The 18,247-nt window shown below is 37.3% G+C and overlaps 1 protein-coding gene across 4 annotated transcripts in view; it reads left to right on the top strand.

Moving 5' to 3' along the window:
• Nucleotides 1-18,247, top strand: part of PNPLA8 (patatin like phospholipase domain containing 8) — a 37,760-nt gene that overhangs the window by 614 nt on the left and 18,899 nt on the right. For 2 of the 4 annotated variants that reach the window (XM_051616203.1, XM_051616212.1), the window contains exons 2-7: nt 624-1,840; nt 2,642-2,791; nt 3,999-4,150; nt 5,904-5,998; nt 9,383-9,554; nt 16,699-16,756. In XM_051616203.1, coding sequence (XP_051472163.1) covers nt 716-1,840; nt 2,642-2,791; nt 3,999-4,150; nt 5,904-5,998; nt 9,383-9,554; nt 16,699-16,756 — 1,752 coding nt within the window. In that variant the 5' untranslated portion in view covers nt 624-715. The remainder of the gene's footprint in view (nt 1-623; nt 1,841-2,641; nt 2,792-3,998; nt 4,151-5,903; nt 5,999-9,382; nt 9,555-16,698; nt 16,757-18,247) is intronic. The other 2 variants (XM_051616230.1, XM_051616222.1) reach the window with 1 other exon arrangement.

The following is an 18,247-nucleotide window of genomic DNA, read 5'->3' as shown; positions in this document are numbered from 1 at the left end:
CGCTTGGCATAGGAGCTAGAGAAGTCAGAGCTTGCCAGTTGGACAAATAATGGCTTTGCTTCTGTGATCTCAGTGCAGTTCTTGTAAACTGTGTCTTGTAAACTCTGACCCACCTCAGAAACTTCCCATTTTCCATGTAGAATAAGCTAGCTTAGCATAGATCTTAGGATAGGAATGTTTCATTGAACTTGTGGCTTTTTACTGAAGCTCTGTTCAAGGAATTGGTGCCTTTTCTCCCGTGGGATGAATTCTGTGAAGGGGTGATTTGGTGACAGTTTCATTTGAAATTTGGTCTCTGCACAGGGTAATGTGCTAAAGATGTATAAATTTCTCTCCATTGGAAAACCGGCATGCAGTTTTCTTTTTGTCACTAAATGTTTTCAGCAAAGTGTTGCACATTGCCCAGGATGAACTTAAATTGGCCTCTTAAGGAATAGTTGGAATGGCACTACCAAATGTTCTGAGCAGTAGAAATCCCCATGAGATTGTTCAATTTGAATGTTTAGCTGTCTTGACTGAAATAATACGTAAGTTCCATCTGCTTTAAGCAACTGTGTGATTTTAGTTTAACTTGTTACTTGTTTAGGGGTTCCATTGTTTGTTTGTTTGTTTTCATTTTTCAGATAACACCGTGATACAAGACTTATTAATTGCAATATATTTTCTGGAATGAAGTGAACAAGCAACATAGAAAAGTTGTAATTATTTATAAGTGATGACAGTTCATTTATCTTTAGATGCATATTTGTTCTTTGTCATTAACCCAAAAAGTTTTTGGTGGAAGCAAAGAAACAAATACTTTTATTTGTATAGACCTAAAGTCTGCTGGAGGATAAATCATGCTGGTCACCTGAGAGTTTTTCATACAGGAGAGCCTCGATGTAAATGGGCCAGAAACAGAACATTTTGGTATAACAAATATGTTTACAGCTATGAGTTTTTATACTACAGAGTTTCTAAACTTTTGACTTCTTCTTCCAAGGGACTTACAAAAGTGAACAATCGCATGTCACGAATTAAGAGTACTATAGAGTCTGTTTCAAAGGCGGTGTCTGGAACTCACAGTGAACTGGTTTCACGAATAGCTCGATTAAAGTCACACTCGGGTACTCCGGGAAAAGCAAATAAAAGCAGTGCAGATGCCAATAACATCAATGCAAATCTAGAAAATGTTGAACAAGTTACAGATGCCAGACCTCAGGAGGATTGCGACAGAGGCCGAGTTGCAAAGACATCCATTTGTGCAAATGAAAAGTCAGAGGCTATGTTAGTAAGTTCAAGTGGTGCTAATCAAGATACTCCAGAAGATTCAGCATTTACTAAAACCCAACTTTTTCATGTAAGCTGCTTTTCTACAAATTTTGGAGAGACTTACAACTTCGTAGCCGATCACATCAACTGGTACTTTAATAATAGTTTTCTCATGGATAAGGGGAAGAAAACCAGTGGTGTATTACAGGACTCTAAAAGTGAAGAGAGGAATAAACTTGGTTCATCAGAAAATACTGTAATGAATGAAGAAAAGATAGTGGATTCAGCACCTACATTGGCATCTGAAGCAGAGACTCTGGGTGCTGAAAAGTTAAGTACTGCTCTTCCAGTTTCCACTAAAAAAAGTATTGCAAACTTCCTTTCATATCCCAGTAACAGTGTACAAGCTTTTGTAGACAGTTACATTGGTGGGTTGGTTCCCAAGTTAAGATCTGATACAAAAGTCATTTCCCAAGAAAAGACTAAACAGCCAGAACAAGAAGTGTCTGAGAAAGATGATGAGGATAAAGCAAAAGAGGCTAAGACTGCTGAAGAGAGGGAAGAGCACCTGTCTCTTCAGAGAGAAAAGGCAAGTCTTTCTTCAGTGTTACTTTTTTTATATTATTTCTAGGTATATGTATACTTTATACAAGTGTATATATAAGCTATACGCTCGTATGTAAACCTATATATGTCCAGAAATAAGTATATACCTGTGTATGTACTTACATATAAGTACATATATATGTACACATACATTTATTTAGAAGTGTGTTTACATATAAATACACATGTACTTTAATAAATTTATATATATACATGTATATAAAAGTAAACATACACATTCTATATATGTAAACTCATATATAGAAGTACTTACAATATATACATACTATATATATTCTTGTACGTATACATATATGAAATGCATATACTTCTCATAAAGCATATATATAAATTCCAACATAAAATCTACATATATGCACAAACATATATGTATAGTATGTACATATATTTAGTTTATATATGTAGAGAGTATATAAATATAGATCTAGTTTACTTTTTTTTTCAAGTTACAGGGATCTTACACTCTTGTTATGCTCCAAATACTGTGATTTCAGAGTTGCTCTGAAAAAAAAACAAGTAAACACTGACATGTTTGTTTGGGGTTCTGTTGCTGTGATCTGACTTTATTTTTGTAGTAAATGAATCAAAACTTTTGTCTCTACAGTTAAGCAATGCTTACTTAGAGCCTGTAGCAGATCTCCAGCACAACATGCTGTCCATTGCTTCTGAGAAATCTTAAAATAACAGTTTGGAACTAGTCTTGAAAACTTCAAACATTCTTAGAGTATTTTTGTATTATTTGTGTAACTTCATCTTTTTTTAGATTATTGCAAGAGTGAGTATTGATAACAGAACTCGAGCTTTAGTTCAAGCCTTACGAAGAACCTCTAATCGAAGAGTCTGTATCAACAGGGTTGAAGAGCTGACCTATCATCTTCTAGAATTTCCGGAGAGCAGAGGAGTTGCAATTAAGGTGCAAATAATCTTTATGCCTAGACAAAAAACAATATCTGACAGACAAATGACATAGAATAACATAAAACTTTCTTCTGTGCTTTTGTGGGCTAGTCATGTTTTCTATTTGTAAGGATTTGCAGTTGTAAAGATTACAGTTATTTTTTTAGCTGGTTCAGACAGATTCATATGTAAACTATCAGAAGTTTAGCTTAGGGCTCTTAAGACTGCAATGTTTAATTTAGAAGCACACAGCACTGTCATGTGGGTAGATAGTACAGCTTATTCTAGTGGTAGGCAGAGGTCATACACTGTGTCCTCTGTCGCAGTTGACCAGATGGGAACGTACAGTACAGTTTATCTGCAAATGCACAACAGTTTTTATGCTTGTTTACATGCTTCCTTCGAAGAGAGATGACAAGAGTGGAGTATAACCATCAAATAAGTTAATGTAACCTAGTCCTGCAGTGAAAAGACAGGAGGTGGGTCATGAACAAATCTAGTAGTACTAGCCAAATCCCAGCATTTGTCAGTCCTGTGCCTGTTTCCACAAGTTGTGACAGATGTGTGACATAGATTTTAGAACTCCTGGAAAAGATATCTTTGGGAATGGAGTGCAGGCCAGATGAGTCATCTAGGCAGAGTATGGGTCAGGCACCCACATGAATAGATGTTGTGAATTACTTTATTATGAAAGAGTACATCCACTACTCCCATTTTGATTATAATACTCTATATCTTTGTGATAATAATTGTAAATTTAAGAATTAGTCAGAGTGAGGAAGAATTTTTGTTGTTATTTTTATATCAGTGTACTTGGAAAGTATATCCTGTTCTGAGGCAATACGATACCTATTCAGCAATATCTGAATCTGGGCTTTTAGCTGTACTAGGTGTGCTCCACTTTGGCCAAAGTGACATAATGTCAATAAAACTATACTTCTGATAAATACAGCTTTTCTAGCTATTCGAAAGATTTACATTTGACCTTGATTTTTTTAATTCTTATAGGTAGTTGCTTTAGCAATGAGGAGTATAGTACATAACAGTGGAGTCCTTCCTTTCCCTTGTTAGAAAAAAGGATGGGTAAATACTGATATAAATAAGTTTTTGTCTGAGTTTAAGGTATCACTTTTATACTTAAATGCCAAACTAGTAAATATAAGTGTAGATTCTTTTGGTATAAACATATAGTTAGAATGAAATATTTTTGTGTTTATCAATAGGAAAAATTAATCCCCTGCCTACTGCGTCTGAGACAGGCAAATGATGAAAGTCTTCAGGCTGCTGTTAGAGAGACTTTAGCTATAATTGGATATACAGACCCTGTCAAAGGCTGGGGAATTCGAGTCCTCACTATTGATGGAGGAGGAACAAGGTAAAACCACTGTTTTTTTTTATATACTTGTAGCCTTCTTGATACTGTAACTGGAAGTATGATTTCAGTTTCTCTTTGATAAGTTTGTGCCCAAAGATGCAAGTTATAATTTACAGTTATGTTACATTTGACTATCAAAGTGATAGGTATTACATTTGCATTTGTGTTTAAGTTTCTGTGCATTAGTACTCCCACAACACTGAAATTACCCATATAAAGTTGTCTACACACTTAAGTGTTTGAATTGGCTCTTTCTCCTTTTGGAAGTACAATTTCTGGTTATTAGTCTGCTCACAAGTCAAATCTCAGAAATACAAAATTGGTGTGAAATACTAGAAGTAGTTTACACTCTTATGATTGTGTTGACTTAGTAATTAAAAAAAATGTTCTTGTACTTTTCTGGAGGGCAACCTGCCTTAGCAGGACTGATCCCATATGAAAGAGTCAATAGGCTAGTGATGAAAGCTGTTCTAGTGCTGTTGATTTCTCCTACAACCAGTGCTTTTTTTTTTTTTTTCTTTAATTTATGCACCACATGCCCTTACTTATGTGGATTCTCATTCTGCATGAATTTATGCACCTACCATCATTTGTAAAGAGCACTAGCAGAAACATGTTCATTAAATTTGAAGTCTTGATGATTACTAAAAACTGTGTTTTCAGGCATATTTGAAGAAAACTTGCTGGCAAATATTTACTGATTCACAAATTATTGTTGGTAGAAAGTGGAATATTAAGTAATTGCAGAAATAGTTTCATGAACTTCTTGTTTCCCCATAGTATTTCTTCCCTTGCATCAAAATCAGTTTTCTTCAGTAAGGAATAAGTGTATGTCCCAACTTTTACATCTGTGTTTCCGAAAGTTCCTGGTAAATCATAATGATTTTACCAAGTAGAAGGAAGGGTGCTTCAAAGATAATTGCATGATGCCTGCATGTATAAATAATCTGTTAATTTTCTGTGACACTTCTGATGTTACAAGATGTCTTATCTTTAGAAAGCAGCATATACCTGTATAACAGTAAACAAAGTGAGTCCAGAGAGTGAGCGCAACTACTGGCTTTTGTGCCACTTAACTTGTGGTGTTTATCTGGTTATAGTTTTGGACAGGGTTGACTGCTGGTCTTCTGCACAGCAGGATAGATCTGAGGGCAACACGCAGGAGTTGCTCTTTTTATCAGATTGTATTGGCAAGATGGTACTCAACTGGGTGCTCTTTTTACCATAGGCAGTTCTCTGCTCCAGCCCAGCAGTTGTCACCTCTAGATGCCTGCTACTCTGTTTTGTGCTGTAGAAGCACAAGTCTGATGGTCTGCAGTGCATTTCTCCCATTATTTCAGACACAATTAATTGAGGCAAAAAACCCTCATAGAGCAAATACTGTGTCTCAAGGGGCATTGTGTAGCCCTGTTAAGACCAATCTTTAAGTGCCATGTGGTGTGGATGCAGCTGAAATCTATGCTGAGTGTACATCTAGAATTATCTAGAAAATTATCATCCCTTGAGCCTTTGATACAAGACATTATGACTGTAGCTGTTGAGTGCTATTTTTAGTATGCCTGAGTATGTAATTTAGTATTCATAATTCCGTTTTAACTGTGTTCTGCTATTCTTTCATTCCCTGAAATATTGAGGATTCTTACTTTTGTAGTTACTCAGTTATGATTAGCTATAATTAAGCAAATGTCGACTTAATTAGAGCTAGGTAAGATAAAACTGACATTGTATGTGAAGGGGTTTTTTTGTGTTTCAGGGGTTTAGTCGCACTTCAGACTCTACGGAAACTAGAAGAACTAACTGGAAAGCGGGTTCATCAACTTTTTGACTACATTTGTGGCGTAAGCACAGGTAACTAAAGACACACATTGGAGTTTTGCTATCAGTATAGTAAAAGAGCATCTGAGAAGTGTAGATTTTGCACAACTTGACGGTTTCTGACTTTGAGTGTGAGTTGGGAAAGGTGTGATTTTAAAAATCTTTTTTCTTAGCACCGATTTGTCATGTTTTTTCAATGAATGTGAATCCTTTGTTTTGCACATAGATACAATACCTTATATGTTTATGGGTCTTTACAGACAGGTAAGGTTATATCCCTCAGGGGCTGATACTGGCCTAGTAGTATTTCCTGTCTTTATTAATGACCTGCACAGCAGGACAGAATGTGCTAGTAGCAAGATCTTGGATGATACTAAATTTGCTTGTATGCACAAGAACATACCTGACAGATGAAGGGTCTCTGTTTTGCTGTTTTGCCACTGTATGTCAAGTTTTGGGCTCCTCAGTAGACGTTTAGTCTGTTGGGTACATTTGTGTACATACTGGATGACTATGGCAGAGGGCCAAGTCAGGGAACTGGAGGCCATGACATTTGGGAAGAGAGCACAAGAACTGGCTTTACTCAACCTTTAGAAGAGAGAAGGCTAAGAGGAGGCCTGGTTACTACTTCAACAAATGGGAAATTACAGAGAAGATGGAACTAAACTAAACGTTGGAATATGGGAAGTTTATAATTTGATACAAGGAATCATCTTTTCCTTACAAGGATGATCAGACACTGGATGGAGTTGCTGATGCTATGGAATCTCCTCCCCTGGAGATACTCAAAACTGGACAAACCCTGAGTAAGCTTTTCTAATTCAACCTGTTTGAACAGGAGGTTGGGCTAGATGGCCTCTAGAGGTCCCTCCCAGCCTTAATTGCTCTGTGACTCAGTGGTAAGTTATACACCTTCCTAGGAAGCAGGAAACTCTAGAGCATAAGTTTCTTCTTAAAACACAGTATTCTCTTTTAGAAATTAAGCTAGACCAGTAGCAGCATAATGCTGATTTCTAAGAAAAGAGATAAGTTGTAGTTCAATAGTTCAGCTTCCTTTAGAACCCAAATTGCTCAGGTTTTTTGCCCTATACTTCCATATAGTTTAATTCAGAAGTAACAGTAAATGCAGATCACCATGACTAGATATAGTTTGTTTTTCCAGAGATCCCTGCTTTACATTTCTAATAATATTTGGAAAAAAAACCAACACATTTAAAATTAATTTAGCTGTCAGTGGTTGTTTCTTTGGAACTAACAAAACAATTCCCTAATGTTTCCCTCAGTCATGATGATGTTTTATCTTGCATAGAGAGGTCTGGTGTTCTTAATTTGATCCCACTGCTCTGATTAGAACTAACTTTATTCTTAATTCTTCACCAGATTTTGGGTTTTACTACTGCTAGTAAGCAGTTAACATGTTCTTTTAGGCTTTGTTTACACTGTAGCTTTCATCTGCAGTAATTGAGCTTGCAGTAGGTGACAAGACAGGACTGGAAGGGGTTGTAGGTGTCTGTCAACATGTGCAAACAGTGTACTTGACTATTTCAGTTTTGTTGATGGTACATATGCTGATAGGATTTGCTTGCAGCTGGATGAGTTGTAGTTTACAAGAGTGATGTATTAAATGATAGGAATGGTGCCTGTCGTGCATTACAGTTCTCTTTTTCTACCGTGCTTTTAATATATTTTAATATAATTTAGCTGGTTTGCCTTTGAGGTTTAGAAATGTAAATTTGCTATGAATTCAGTATGACAGTCTGTCTTTGTAGTTAGCTTCCCTGTACTTCACTAGTGGTCATAGGGTGTACATGCAGGCAGTTGCAGAGAAAGATCACAGGAATGATGCTGCAATGGACCCTGCATACTTAGGTCACCTGCCTATTGCTGAGTGCAATATCTGGGCGTGGAAGCACCAGAAAATCTGCAAGCAAATGCAACACAGTGATGGCCACTGAACTTTTAAAATGGGAAACCAAGGTAATGCAGATTCTGTACCGAGTCTGTGCCTGTTCTATGCAAAAATCCAAAGATAAAAATAAGGCAGCAGGGGGAAGAAGGTGCCATTGCCCTGTGAACTGAGCTACTGAGAATTCTGTACGTGAGGTTGATTATCCCTGTTCTTGTTATGACATGCTTATGTTGATGCGCAGAGCACTTTACCCATTGAGGAAAACTTATGTGTAGGTGTACTGTGGAAGTGGCTTGTATGTTCTTTTCACTGCTCATGCAGTCTCCAAATTTATCAAAGATAGTTCTCAGTGGTGGTGCACTTAACAGTTCAGTCACAGAGAGCAGTTTGTAACAGTGGGTATGTGATCAGGCAAAGTGCATTTTGGAGTGCATTTTGAAAACCTCTCTAATGAAAGAGGTAGCTTTTCAAGGAGAATTCATTAATAAGTCAAGCCATGGCATTACAGAGTTGGAAATGTCCTTAGAATGTTGTCTCATTGCCCAAGGGAAAGATCAGCTTTCACTATCAATAGTTTTCTAAGATTTTTAATCATGTCAGACCTCTTCAGAAAATCTGTGCTAGTGTGCTGCTAAGATGGTAGTATAGGACTCTGTGATACAAAAGAGAATATGATGGAAGCATCAGAAACTTTTTCACTGGACCATCTGATAGAGCCTGCACTGTGTCTTTCGGATTTTGACCTTATTGTCCTGTTACCATCCAGCAGGTTTCAGCAAGGACCTTTAATTTGTACCTTGACTCTGATATTATCTACTGCCACTTGTGTGCTGATGTGGACTATCATTATTGGTGCTATTTTTCAGGAGGTTAAGTTAAAGTGAGTTTGCAGTTGGGATTAATTATATCTCTTTCAGCTTAAGAAATCTAAGAACTGTAGTAATGCATTAATTCTATTTTTCCACAGTCTTTTAAATGGTATTCTGCACCTGTGCTTTTTGGGTACTGTTGTTTTGTTCCTACAAGGGTGGGTCATAATTGTTCTGAGGCACACACTAGATAGCAGTATGTATGAATGACTAATTATAAATGGTTGCAGCCAAACTTATTCCAGACTAGTAAAACTTGTTTTTCTAGAATTTTCCTAGAATTTTTCTTTACAGGCTCAGAATTTTGCTTGCTTGTTTTTATTTCAAAATAAAACAGTGGATTTAATTTGCTTTCTGCTATATACGTGTTTGCAGGGATGAAATCTGTGAAATGAAGTAACATCATTTGTCAACTTCTCATAGTGCTGTTTTTTGAAAGTAGACTCTTCCTATCTTGTGTAGGTAATTTTAAAACATAGTGTGTCATCTTTGAACAGGAGGTTAGTGATTATAAATGTCAATTGATTTTTCCTTTTCAAGATAGCAGAATATCTAACCTATAAGCTACATTAAGTGGTAATCCATCTTTATAATCGTACTCCAGGTTATATTTTACATTTCTAAATATTTCTTTTTCAGGAGCTATATTAGCTTTCATGTTGGGGTTGTTCCACATCCCTCTGGATGATTGTGAAGAACTGTATCACAAGTTAGGATCAGATGTTTTTAAGCAGAATGTCATTGTTGGAACAGTCAAAATGGGTTGGAGCCATGCCTTTTATGACAGTGATATATGGGAAAAAATGCTCAAGTAAGTAAAAAATTATCAGGTAAAAAATTATTATTATAATGTCTCAGAGCCTTTGATTCAATTATTGTTTCACTAGTAAGCAAATTCTTAAAACTACTAGAAAGGATTAGTATATACTCTCATTCTTTTGAATATCTGTTTTCATCTTTACCAAAACATTGAAGGCCTTTAATAAATAATTTCTGCTTCTGGGGAATAAAGTAAGCTTTAGTGCACTGTTTTCGGGTTACATTCCTGTCTGCTTGCCAGCTCTGTTTGATCTGACTCATTATAGATCTGCTACAAATTTTACAAGCCACCTGCTGTGCCTTTTTTCTTATAGGAGACATGTTGAGAGATACAATAATGTGCTGTAGTAGGGATTTTTAATCTTAGCTGCTGTATCATAGAATCATTAAGGTTGGAAAAGACCTTCAAGTCTTGAGTCCAAGTGTAATCCAACTACCACAACCACTAAATTATATTCTGAAGCACCACATCTAAACACTTCTTGAGCACCTCTGGGGATGGCGACTCCACCACCTCCCTGGGTAGCCCATCCCAATGCTTCACCACTCTTTCAGTAAATACTTTTTTCCAAATACCCAACCTAAATCTCCCCTGGTACAACTTCAACCCATTTCCTTTCATCCTGTTGCTAGTTACTTGGGAGAAGAGACCAACACCAGCCTCTCTACAGCCTCCCTTCAGGTAGTTGTAGAGAGCAATAAGATCTCCCCTGAGCCTTCTCGTTTCAGCCTAAATAACCCCAGTTCCCTTAGCCGCTCCTTGAATGACATACCCTCCAAATCTCTCACCAGCCTCGTTCCTCTTCTCTGGATGCACTCCAGGACCTTGATGTCTTTCTTATACTATGACACCCAGAGCTGAACACAGTACTTAAGCTGTGGCCTCACCAGTGCCAAGTACAGGGGCACGATCACTTCCCTACTCCTGCTGGACACACTGTTTTTGATACAGGCCAGGATTCTGTTGGCCTTCTTGGCCACCTGGGCACACTGCTAGCTCATGTTCAGCCAGCTCTCCAACAGTACCCCCAGATCCTTTTCCACCAGGCTGCTTTTCAGCCACTCTTCCCCAAGCCTGTAGTGTTACTTGGGGTTATTGTGACCAAAGTGCAGGACCCAGCACTCCATCTTGTTAAACCTCTCATCCTGTTGACCTTAAGACTATCGATCTAACCTGTCCAGGTCCCTCTGTAGAGCCTTCCTACCTTTGAGCAGATCAACACTTCTGCTCAATTTAGTGTAATCTGCAAACTTGCTGAGTGTGCCCTCGATCCCTTCATCCAAATCATAGATAAAAACATTAAACATTAACAGAACTGGCCCCAACACCGAGCCCTGGGGGACACCACTGGTGACTGGCTGCCAGCTCGATTTAACTCCGTTTATCACCACTCTTTGGGCCTGGCCATAGAGCCAGTTTTTAATCCCCCAAAAAGTCCACCACGACACCAGTCTATCCCACGGGCTGCTAGTTTCTCAAGGAGAATACTGTGGGAGATGGTGTCAAAAGCCTTACTAAAATCCAGGTAGACAACATACATAGTCTTTCCCTCATCCACTAGTTGGGTCACCTGATCATAGAAGGAGATGAAGTTGGTCAAGCAGGACCTGCCTCTCATGAATCCATGCTGGCTGGGCCTGATCTCACTGTTCTCCTGTACTTGCCTTGTGAGCGCACCCAAGATGAACCACACCGTGACCTTTCCTGGTACTGAGGTCAGGCTAACAGGCCTGTAGTTCCCTGGATCCTCCTTTTTGCTCTTTTTGTAGACGGGTGTCCCATTAGCCAGCCTCCAGTCACCTGGGACCTCCCCTCTTAACCAGGACTGCTCTGATAGATGATGGAGAGTTGCTTGGCAAGCTCCTCTGCCAGCTCCTGTGGCACTCTGGAGTGAATCCCATCTGGCCCCATAGACTTGTGAGTGTCCAGGTGACATAACAAGTCATTAACTGCTTCCTCCTGGATCATAGGGAGTTGCTGCTGTTCTCCATCCTTATCAGGAGGTTGAATACCCTGAGGATAATGGGTCTGACTATTAATGACCGAAGCCTTTTCCTTATCCTTGATAGCAGTGTTCCCCCCCTGCATCCAATAAAGGGTGGACATTCTCCTTCACTCTCTTTTTTTGTTGTTAACGTATTTGTAAAAACCTTTTTTGTAATCTCTTTCAGCAGTGGCCATTCTAGTTCTAGCTGTGCTTTTGCCTTTCTGATGTTTTCTCTGCTATATGGAGGGGTTATGCCTATTGGCCCTTCCTTTGAACAGGGAAGTGATCTGTAGGGATTGCAGTGAAAAACTACCTATTGTCTCAGAGTTGCCACTTAAATGGTATTTATTCATAGATACGTATAGAAGTGCATTAGTGGCTGTTCAGGAAAAGTGACTGGAAGGAATTATTTTTCTTACAAGTTTTATTACTTAGTTTTATTAATTTCTATTTGTATTGATAGTTACGTTGTTTATAATTTTTAGCAAAGTAATGTCATAATTTCTGAAGCAGTGTAAGCTGACACCGCTGCTGAAAGAACTAAAACAATTTTGTGTGAGAGAGCAAATATAAATTGGTAAAAAACTTATTTGGATAAGTAATGACAAGTTCCTTTGGGAGCATGATTAATATGTTTTATGGGTTTGAAAGAGTTTCTTCTAGACATTATAGCAGGAATCCCTGTGCTGCCTGAGGTTTTAAGCTTCTCACTTCTTTGCTCATGTGAAAAGAAAGGCTTCCAATCTCTTTTCCATGCTCTTGCCTATTTTTAGGAATAAATGTGCTTATCAAATGAGTATAATTAGTTTTTCTTCTCAGAATCTGGACTGCCTCCTTTTTTAGAAAGGAGATTTTTCTCTGCCTTCACTCTTTTCCTCCCCTACCAAACCATAAGAAATCTTGTGAAAATCAGAATTGCCTCATATGAAAGTATATTACATGCCTTTAATTAAAATGCTATTATTCTTTTCAGCCACACATAACACTTGAGGGAGGTAAAGCCCTCTACTGCTGTGCAGTGGACAGACACAAGGCAGTTATTATATTATCCATAGATTAAATTTACTGATCAACAAATTACTTCTTGTTGACCTAATTCTGCGGTGGTGAAAGGAGATGTCTTGCTTACACAACATTTTATTGAAATGGCAGGGATTCCTGCAGGCTTCCATGTGACATGGAAGCCTAGAGCTAAGAAGGGAATTGAAAGGTTTTATAGCATCTCCTTATGGCAATACGAAGGTCAGGTCTAATTTTCATTCATTGCATGGGAAAAATGCTTTATGTTTTGATTTAAATTTAAATGCCTTACTTGTGCTGAGTGAGTTTTTTGTTGCTTAAATGGTAGTAGGCTTGTCAGCCTTACTTGACAAAGTGAGTATCTGTTTACAGTATATGGACATGCAGTATACATTAACCGTACCACAATAATGGTGATATTATTTTCTGTCAGAAAATATTCTTGCTGAAAATAATTAAGCTAATGTTGTGTTAGGCTAATGTTGCATGCATTCATGAGGCATATTATAAATTCCGTTTCAGAAAATGACAATTACTTTTAGTTAACTTTTTACTCTGAGCGGTGTAGGGAATTGATTTTGTCTTACATATATGTTTATTTTAACTCTACTTACATATTCCTTGAATTGCAATTTGAACACTGGTTTAAATCAGCTACTTTTATTACTTCATGCAGAAAATTATCCTTATCATAAATCAGTATATGCAATGCTGTATTACATTTGTAAGAAAAACCTGGCTTATGGTTCCAAGTTTTCTGTTTCCTTTTGACTGTTGTTTACATATAATTTTCTGCTTTCATACTGTCTTGAGAAACTACTGGAGAAATTTGGTGAGCAGCTAGGGGTTTTCACAAGCTAACTGAAATCCCATCCTGGGAATTTGTAATCTTGAGAAGCAATCAAGCACTATATAGAGGGTAGGATAAAAGTTACACATTCTCTGTTCATAGAAAAATGGATAATACAAATAATAATACTTCAAACCAGTATTTGTTATCCAAATGGAAGTATAAATTGAGACTTCTCTGTGGTGAATAGATTTTGTACTAGCATTTTGTACTGGCTAGTCACTCCAGACATACTGCCAGATTTTGCAGCCTAAGCACTGAGATGTTCTGTATCTTTATGGAACATGCAAAAAAATCTTTTCTGTATGTTTGGTACAGATGTCACAGTTTCTGGTAGCTATATTTGTGTTGTTGGAAGGGGGTAAAAGCATTATAATCTTGCCTTTCAAATTGTATTTTCATTCTCCAGACTATTTGATTGTATCCTGGCTGTAACCCTTTAGAATGTTTCTTTAACCATATGGTTGACATTGCATTCTTCGTAGCATTATTAAAGTAAGTGCTGCAATATAAGTGACTCCAAGCAATGAAAAAGAAACATTTGTAAAGGAGACTTGTTTAGATTGGTCATTTCTAGACGACATGGGTCACAGACATAAGAAATGGGAAAATACAATGACAGATGGCAAATGATAGAAAATACGATGGCAGTGTAGTGCAATAACCAGTGAGTGGAGAAATGTAGAATGCTTACAGGATTTAAACAAACTTTAATATCAAAAGTTATTTGGATGCTGTTATGGACAGTTTAATGAAACATCTTTATGCTTGTAGTCAAGCAAGATGATTCAGTGTGTATTGAAAACAGAAACTACTCTAATGCCTTTAAGTTAATCCATAATACAGTTTTATTTAAAATACTATCTACGATCCCAGTTACCCCATTTTAGAGAACACTTCTGTTGCATGATTGATGAAAAGTAGCCAGTGACCCAAAGACAACTCACACAAAGGGATTAGGACTCTTTATCCTTAATAAAAAAAGCAAAGACGTTTAAGCTGTAATTTGAGATACTAAGATATCTTGAGAATAATTACTGTTCTCATCTTCAAGAAAAAGGGACTGTTCAATAAAACTAAAATTAGGAGACTTTCTTTTTTAACATAGTATGTGAATAAACTGTGCAATTAATTGAGTTTTGACTTCAGTAAAGAAAGTAACTGGAAAGTGAGGCTTGACAAAATCGCAGAATCACAAAATATTAGGGGTTGGAAGGGAGCTCTGAAGATCACCAAGTCCCACCCCCCTGCAAGAGAAGGACCAAAACCAAACCAAACCAAAAAACAACTAGGGCAGATCACTCAGAAAGGCATCCAGACAGATCTTGAAAGTCTCCTGAGAAGGAGACTCCACAACCTCTCTGGGGAGCCTGTTCCAGTGCTCTGTAACCCTGACAGTAAAGAAGTTCTTCCTCATGTTGAGGTGGAACTTCCTATGCTTGAGTTTGAATCCCTTGCCCCTTGTCCTATCACAGGGCACAAATGAAAAGAGGTTGTTCCTGCCTTCTTGATGCCCAGCCCTGATGCATTTATGGACATTAATTAGATCCTCCCTCAGTCTTCTCCTCTCTAGACTGAAAAGCCCCAGGTATATAGTACACAATTACAGCATTAACGTAGCAACACAACTAAAATAAATTTGGAGATGATACTGAACTTTTATCTTTAGACCTTAATGTCTGAAATTGTATACTAGCTTAAGGGATTTCTCATACCTACTCTGAAGCATTACCTCCTGGTCATTATAAGAAAGAAGATGTGAGAAAATAATTATTCAATACGACAGTTCCTGTAATTATTCAGTTTTTTAATCTTTTTATTGAGTGTTTGGGGGGCTAAAAAATTTACCATGGATATTTAGGAAGAAGTATATGAAAGTGATGCCAATCAATAGATGTCTTTCATCTCACCTCTGTCAATCTCTTATTTTATTTCTGAATATTCGTACTTTGTGATTCTGTGTGCCTTCAGCTCCTCAAAAGTGCAGGTAGCACTTTTCCCCTTCTGGCTGGTGACTATGAGACTGGAATAAATGCATTTATTGGAAAAGATAATATAATATAGTGCTATTGATGTAAGGATTGTGTCAGCAGCAGTCTTCAATCAGAGGACTAGAAGCTGTCTACCTTCCTTCCTCCCTCTCCAGGACAGGCACACTGCCACCTTGCAAACAGAGATATCCACTGATGGAACAGTACATTGTGCTACCTCCATAGACAGTTTACTGTCTCCGTTGAGGACTACTGCCATTGTAGCATTTAAAGCTACTTTTATCTTCTGACCTGACTAGATTGATAAAGTTGTTGTTTTTAAGTGTGGAAGTGCTACTATGTACTGTCACCGTAGTGTGACCTGTAGATGGATAATTTCTTAACAGCAACTCATGGAATCACCTTATTTTAAAAGTGTGGCAGTATTGAAAACTGTTTTTGCAGAATAATGTAGATGCACCACCTGTGTTGGTGTGGGATATATTCAAGGGAAGGGAGAAAACTTGCAGATTTAAGTGAAAGGCTGTTTGAAATCATTACAGATGAGCACTCACTCTGTAGAGTTTTATACCTTTACTGTAAGCAAATCAAAGTTGAAATAGATGCTAATATTAGAGATTGTTGGTTAGTATGCTGATATCCTCCAGATTCCTGCATTATGCAGGAGGGCTACCTTCTAGTTAGCTATTAGAATACTAACCTTCATGCTGATGTGATGGTAAATTATAGTGCTGAGTGCTCGTGTGATTTCACTGCTATAATTATAAAAATGTATGCATGTGAAAAAATTCCACCTGAAAAATGAATGTTAAATGCATATTGAATTATTGTTGTGGAAGATTACATGTAGATGTTTTAACTTCCTTCTAGATCATGTAGAATGATGCCTTTCCTTAGCTTTTGTTTTCATAACAGTTCAGGGGAGTAATTCTCATTACTATAAAACCACTTGATAAAGATGTTGATGAAGATGGAGTACATTTTTAAATGTAACAAAATGCTTCACTTTCGTCTTAAAAGGTAGTCCAGTAATCCTGCTGGTTTATGGTTGAGTATGTGAAGTGACTGAATCAAGACCTTAATCACTCTTCAGACGTATTTCTCACAGCCTAGAAGATGTGAAATATTAGTCCAGTGAAATCAACCATAGAAATCTGATTATTAAAGTGAAATCCAAGCACTGCTTCTTTTCAGTGCAAAGTTCTCAGAAGTAAGGATGATAAAATGTGCGTGTTTTGTTCATGTTAAACTGATGGAGCATTTTCAGTTTTTTACACTTATTCCTAGGGAGAAAATGGGCTCAAATCTAATGATTGAAACTGCAAGGAATTCCAAATGTCCAAAGGTAAGTACAGTTTTCTCACGTAAATACTGTGTATTCCACAAGTACTTTTAGGAGTTCCGAGTAAGAGTACTGTTCCTAGAAGAATATTGAATAAACAGCATGAACACAGATATGCTCTCCAAGCTTCCATATGAGATAACCCATGCTTTTAAAGGATAAAAGTTCACTAGATTCTTAAGTTTCAGCATCAGTTTTAATATTTTAATAATACTTGGAGTAATGTTGCAGAGGTGTTAAAAGGCTTATAAACAGAGAAATACTTAGGTCAGCTTCTTGATGTTGTGCATAGTTTTTGGTTTTTTCCGTATAAAAGAGTTATAGTTTCTGGAGCTCCTGTCATGTCAGCTGTGATTTGTTATTGTATAGTGAGAGAACAGGGTTTCTCCTCATTTCATCTGCATTACCAGGTTTTCTCCAGTCACGTTCTTAGGCCCTGAGATCTCTGTTCTTCCTGTATGATCTAGAGGGCACCAATAAATTGGAGGGGTGTTATATACAGCAGCAGCACAAGAGTGAAAGATGAGAAAGCATGGGTATTTTATTTTTGGTGAAGGATAGGGTGTGAAGAAAGAAGAGAAATATAATAGCACTTATTTCAGAACAATCTGTAATTAACAGGTGTTTTGGTGTCATAGCACTATATTCAACACTTTACTGTTAAATGGAAGATACTCACATTTTTCTAAACATAGAAACATGTGCTTGACTGACTGCATTCCTAGTCCATGTCTAAAACAAGGACATGAAAAGGCTGGAGTGGTATGTTGCTTTCTGAGAGAGAAGCTATCCTTCATTGACTTGAAAGTATCTTTGAACCGGGATCTTTGGCTTACTTCCATGTTCTTCAGTAATAAAGAGTGAATATAAATAGAGTTGAAACTAGCTGTTCCTAGTAATCACTTTGTAGTGCTGGCAGTGGTGCCACTCTTTACAAGGTACAGCAAAATCAAAATAAAACACATAGTTGTGTGCTCTGATGCTGTTTAATTCATGGCAAGAAGGGTTTTTCCAGGTGCTCAGCACTTTACAATTTAGACTACATCATGCAGTGGAAGTGTATATGGGTATTGCCAAAAATGCATTCAAGCATTGATAAGTTTTCTATTGAATTTTCCAAAGTTTTTTTTTCTTACTGCTAGCAGTGCTTAGAACCAAACCTTCCTTTAGACAAAACCAGGAAACTTTCCTTCCATCAAATGATGAAGTACAAATTATGTTTTTCTTCTGCCTTATTATTTGGAAGTTATACTTTTCTTGCTTTCTTTTTTTTATGAGGAAGGACTTACTGTGAATTAAATTACTTAACTGATGTAGCTGAATAATCAAAATGAATACAGTGATATCACAGTGTTAGCTGCTAGTGCTGTTGAGTAATGTTTCACAAAAATACTCTACTTTGTAGAACAGCAAACAAAATAGAATTGAACACCCTCTTGTCTCCTAAAGAGTATTGTTCTAAACATTGCCAGCAAGACTGGATGCATCATCCCT

This window comes from Apus apus, chromosome 1, assembly GCF_020740795.1.
Source record: "Apus apus isolate bApuApu2 chromosome 1, bApuApu2.pri.cur, whole genome shotgun sequence".
Lineage (NCBI taxonomy): Eukaryota > Metazoa > Chordata > Aves > Apodiformes > Apodidae > Apus > Apus apus.
This window is presented reverse-complemented; position numbering and strand designations above follow the sequence as displayed.